The sequence below is a fragment of the Ambystoma mexicanum genome, chromosome 2p (assembly GCF_040938575.1).
Source record: "Ambystoma mexicanum isolate Mex_15411 chromosome 2p, UKY_AmexF1_1, whole genome shotgun sequence".
Classification (NCBI taxonomy): Eukaryota; Metazoa; Chordata; class Amphibia; order Caudata; family Ambystomatidae; genus Ambystoma; species Ambystoma mexicanum.
This window is the reverse complement of record NC_090923.1, coordinates 14,962,495-14,964,154: the sequence shown is the minus strand read 5'-3', so window position 1 is coordinate 14,964,154 and position 1,660 is coordinate 14,962,495. Positions and strand designations below refer to the sequence as shown.

The 1,660-nt window shown below is 46.1% G+C and overlaps 1 protein-coding gene across 1 annotated transcript; it reads left to right on the top strand.

The window, feature by feature from the left end:
• Positions 1 to 218: 218 nt before the first annotated feature.
• Positions 219 to 1,133, top strand: LOC138567678 (olfactory receptor 4E2-like). Its single transcript, XM_069646150.1, has one exon. It carries the CDS (start codon positions 219 to 221, stop codon positions 1,131 to 1,133), a length of 915 nt encoding a protein of 304 aa, XP_069502251.1.
• The last annotated feature ends 527 nt before the right edge of the window (positions 1,134 to 1,660 follow it).

Sequence of the window (1,660 nt, the reverse complement as noted above, 5' to 3'; positions counted from 1 at the left end):
GACAGGGTAGGATTTCAGCCAGGGAAGTGCAGGCAGAGCACATGCAGCCAGCAGGAGTATCAAACAGTTGCTCTTAAATGACCCCCTTTTGCAGACGGGTAGTATATTGGGGCTGCAAGGATTACTTTTCTCAGCATCCCTTGACCTCTCTCTTTTCAGTGTATTTACTTCTTTACAGAGGCATGTTTCGGACATTGGAGGACTTGGGAAACCGGAGCATGGTCACGGGATTCAACCTCCTAGGATTCTCTGTCCCTTCAGAGGTGAAGGGTGCCCTGTTTGCTGCTTTCCTGCTGATTTACTTGCTGACTTTGCTGGGGAACCTGCTCATCTCTGCACTGATTGTAATCAGCACCAATCTACACACCCCAATGTACTTCTTTCTGTTCAACGTCTCCTTTCTGGACATTGGCTCAGTTTCTAACGCAGTCCCTAGAATTCTGGTGGGCCTCCTGGTAGAACGCAACTACATCACATTCAAGGAATGCATTGCACAGGTCTTTGGTTTTGTTTTCCTGGCATCCACAGAAGTTTTCCTCTTGACGGCCATGTCCTATGATCGCTATGTCGCCATCTGCCTCCCTCTGAATTACAGCGTTATCATGAGCGGGAGGTTTTGCATTCTGCTACTGGCCATTTCTTGGATGGCCGGTTTAATGTTCTCCCTTACTTTCACCCTGCAACTGGCTCGATTACCTTTCTGCGGTGACAACATGATTGACAGTTTCATGTGTGAATTACCCAAACTGCTGAAGCTGGCCTGTACTGATCCATTGGCCAACCAGATTGTGATCTTTGCATTGGGGGGAAGTGTTACACTGATCACCTTCCTGGTCATCATCACATCCTATGTCCACATTATCCGAGTAATCCTAAAGATCCTTTCCAAGGAGGGCAGGAGGAAGGTCTTCTCCACTTGCTCTGCACATCTCGTGGTGCTTGCCATGTTTTTTGGGACGATATCAGCCATACATTTAAAGCCTTCCAGCATCTCACTGGGACATGAGGATCTAGCGTCACTCTTTTATACAGTCTTTGCACCAATGCTAAACCCAATCATTTATAGTCTGAGGAATGAAGAAGTGAAAAAGGCAGCGATGAAGGTGGTGCATCGCAGGCAACGAGCCCTGTAGACCTCAGTAATGCAGACATATTTCTTGTGTTTGCTATCAGTCACCTAACTGTATTTGAGATTTACAATCCTCACTGTCTACACACTCTAATACAAAAGCTACAAATCCTTAAACAGCATGGTTTTCTTTATAACGCTTGCATGTTTTCATGTTTTGCATTGTGCTTTTTCCTAACACGCCTATATCTCACTCCATCCTGCAAAATGCTCTTGACTTTTCATATTGCAGTAACTCTTTCCATATTATATCACCACCTCCATATGTCACAGATAGTCATCTGCTGCTGTATCCTCTTGTGTCAATGTTTTATGTAAAGTCAGTCACATTTATTTGCGGTTGGAGGAGCAATTGTGTTGTTGTGCTGTGGTCCTTTTCACAGCCACCAGTTAACACTGGGCTCCGCTCGCCATATTCTTAAGCCATCCCTAGAAGATTTGGTAGGGGAGGATAGCTCAGGGGCAGCGCACTCACCGTGGAAGCCAGACGACGCGGAGCAACAGAGGTTCGATCTCTGGGTTCCTTTACTG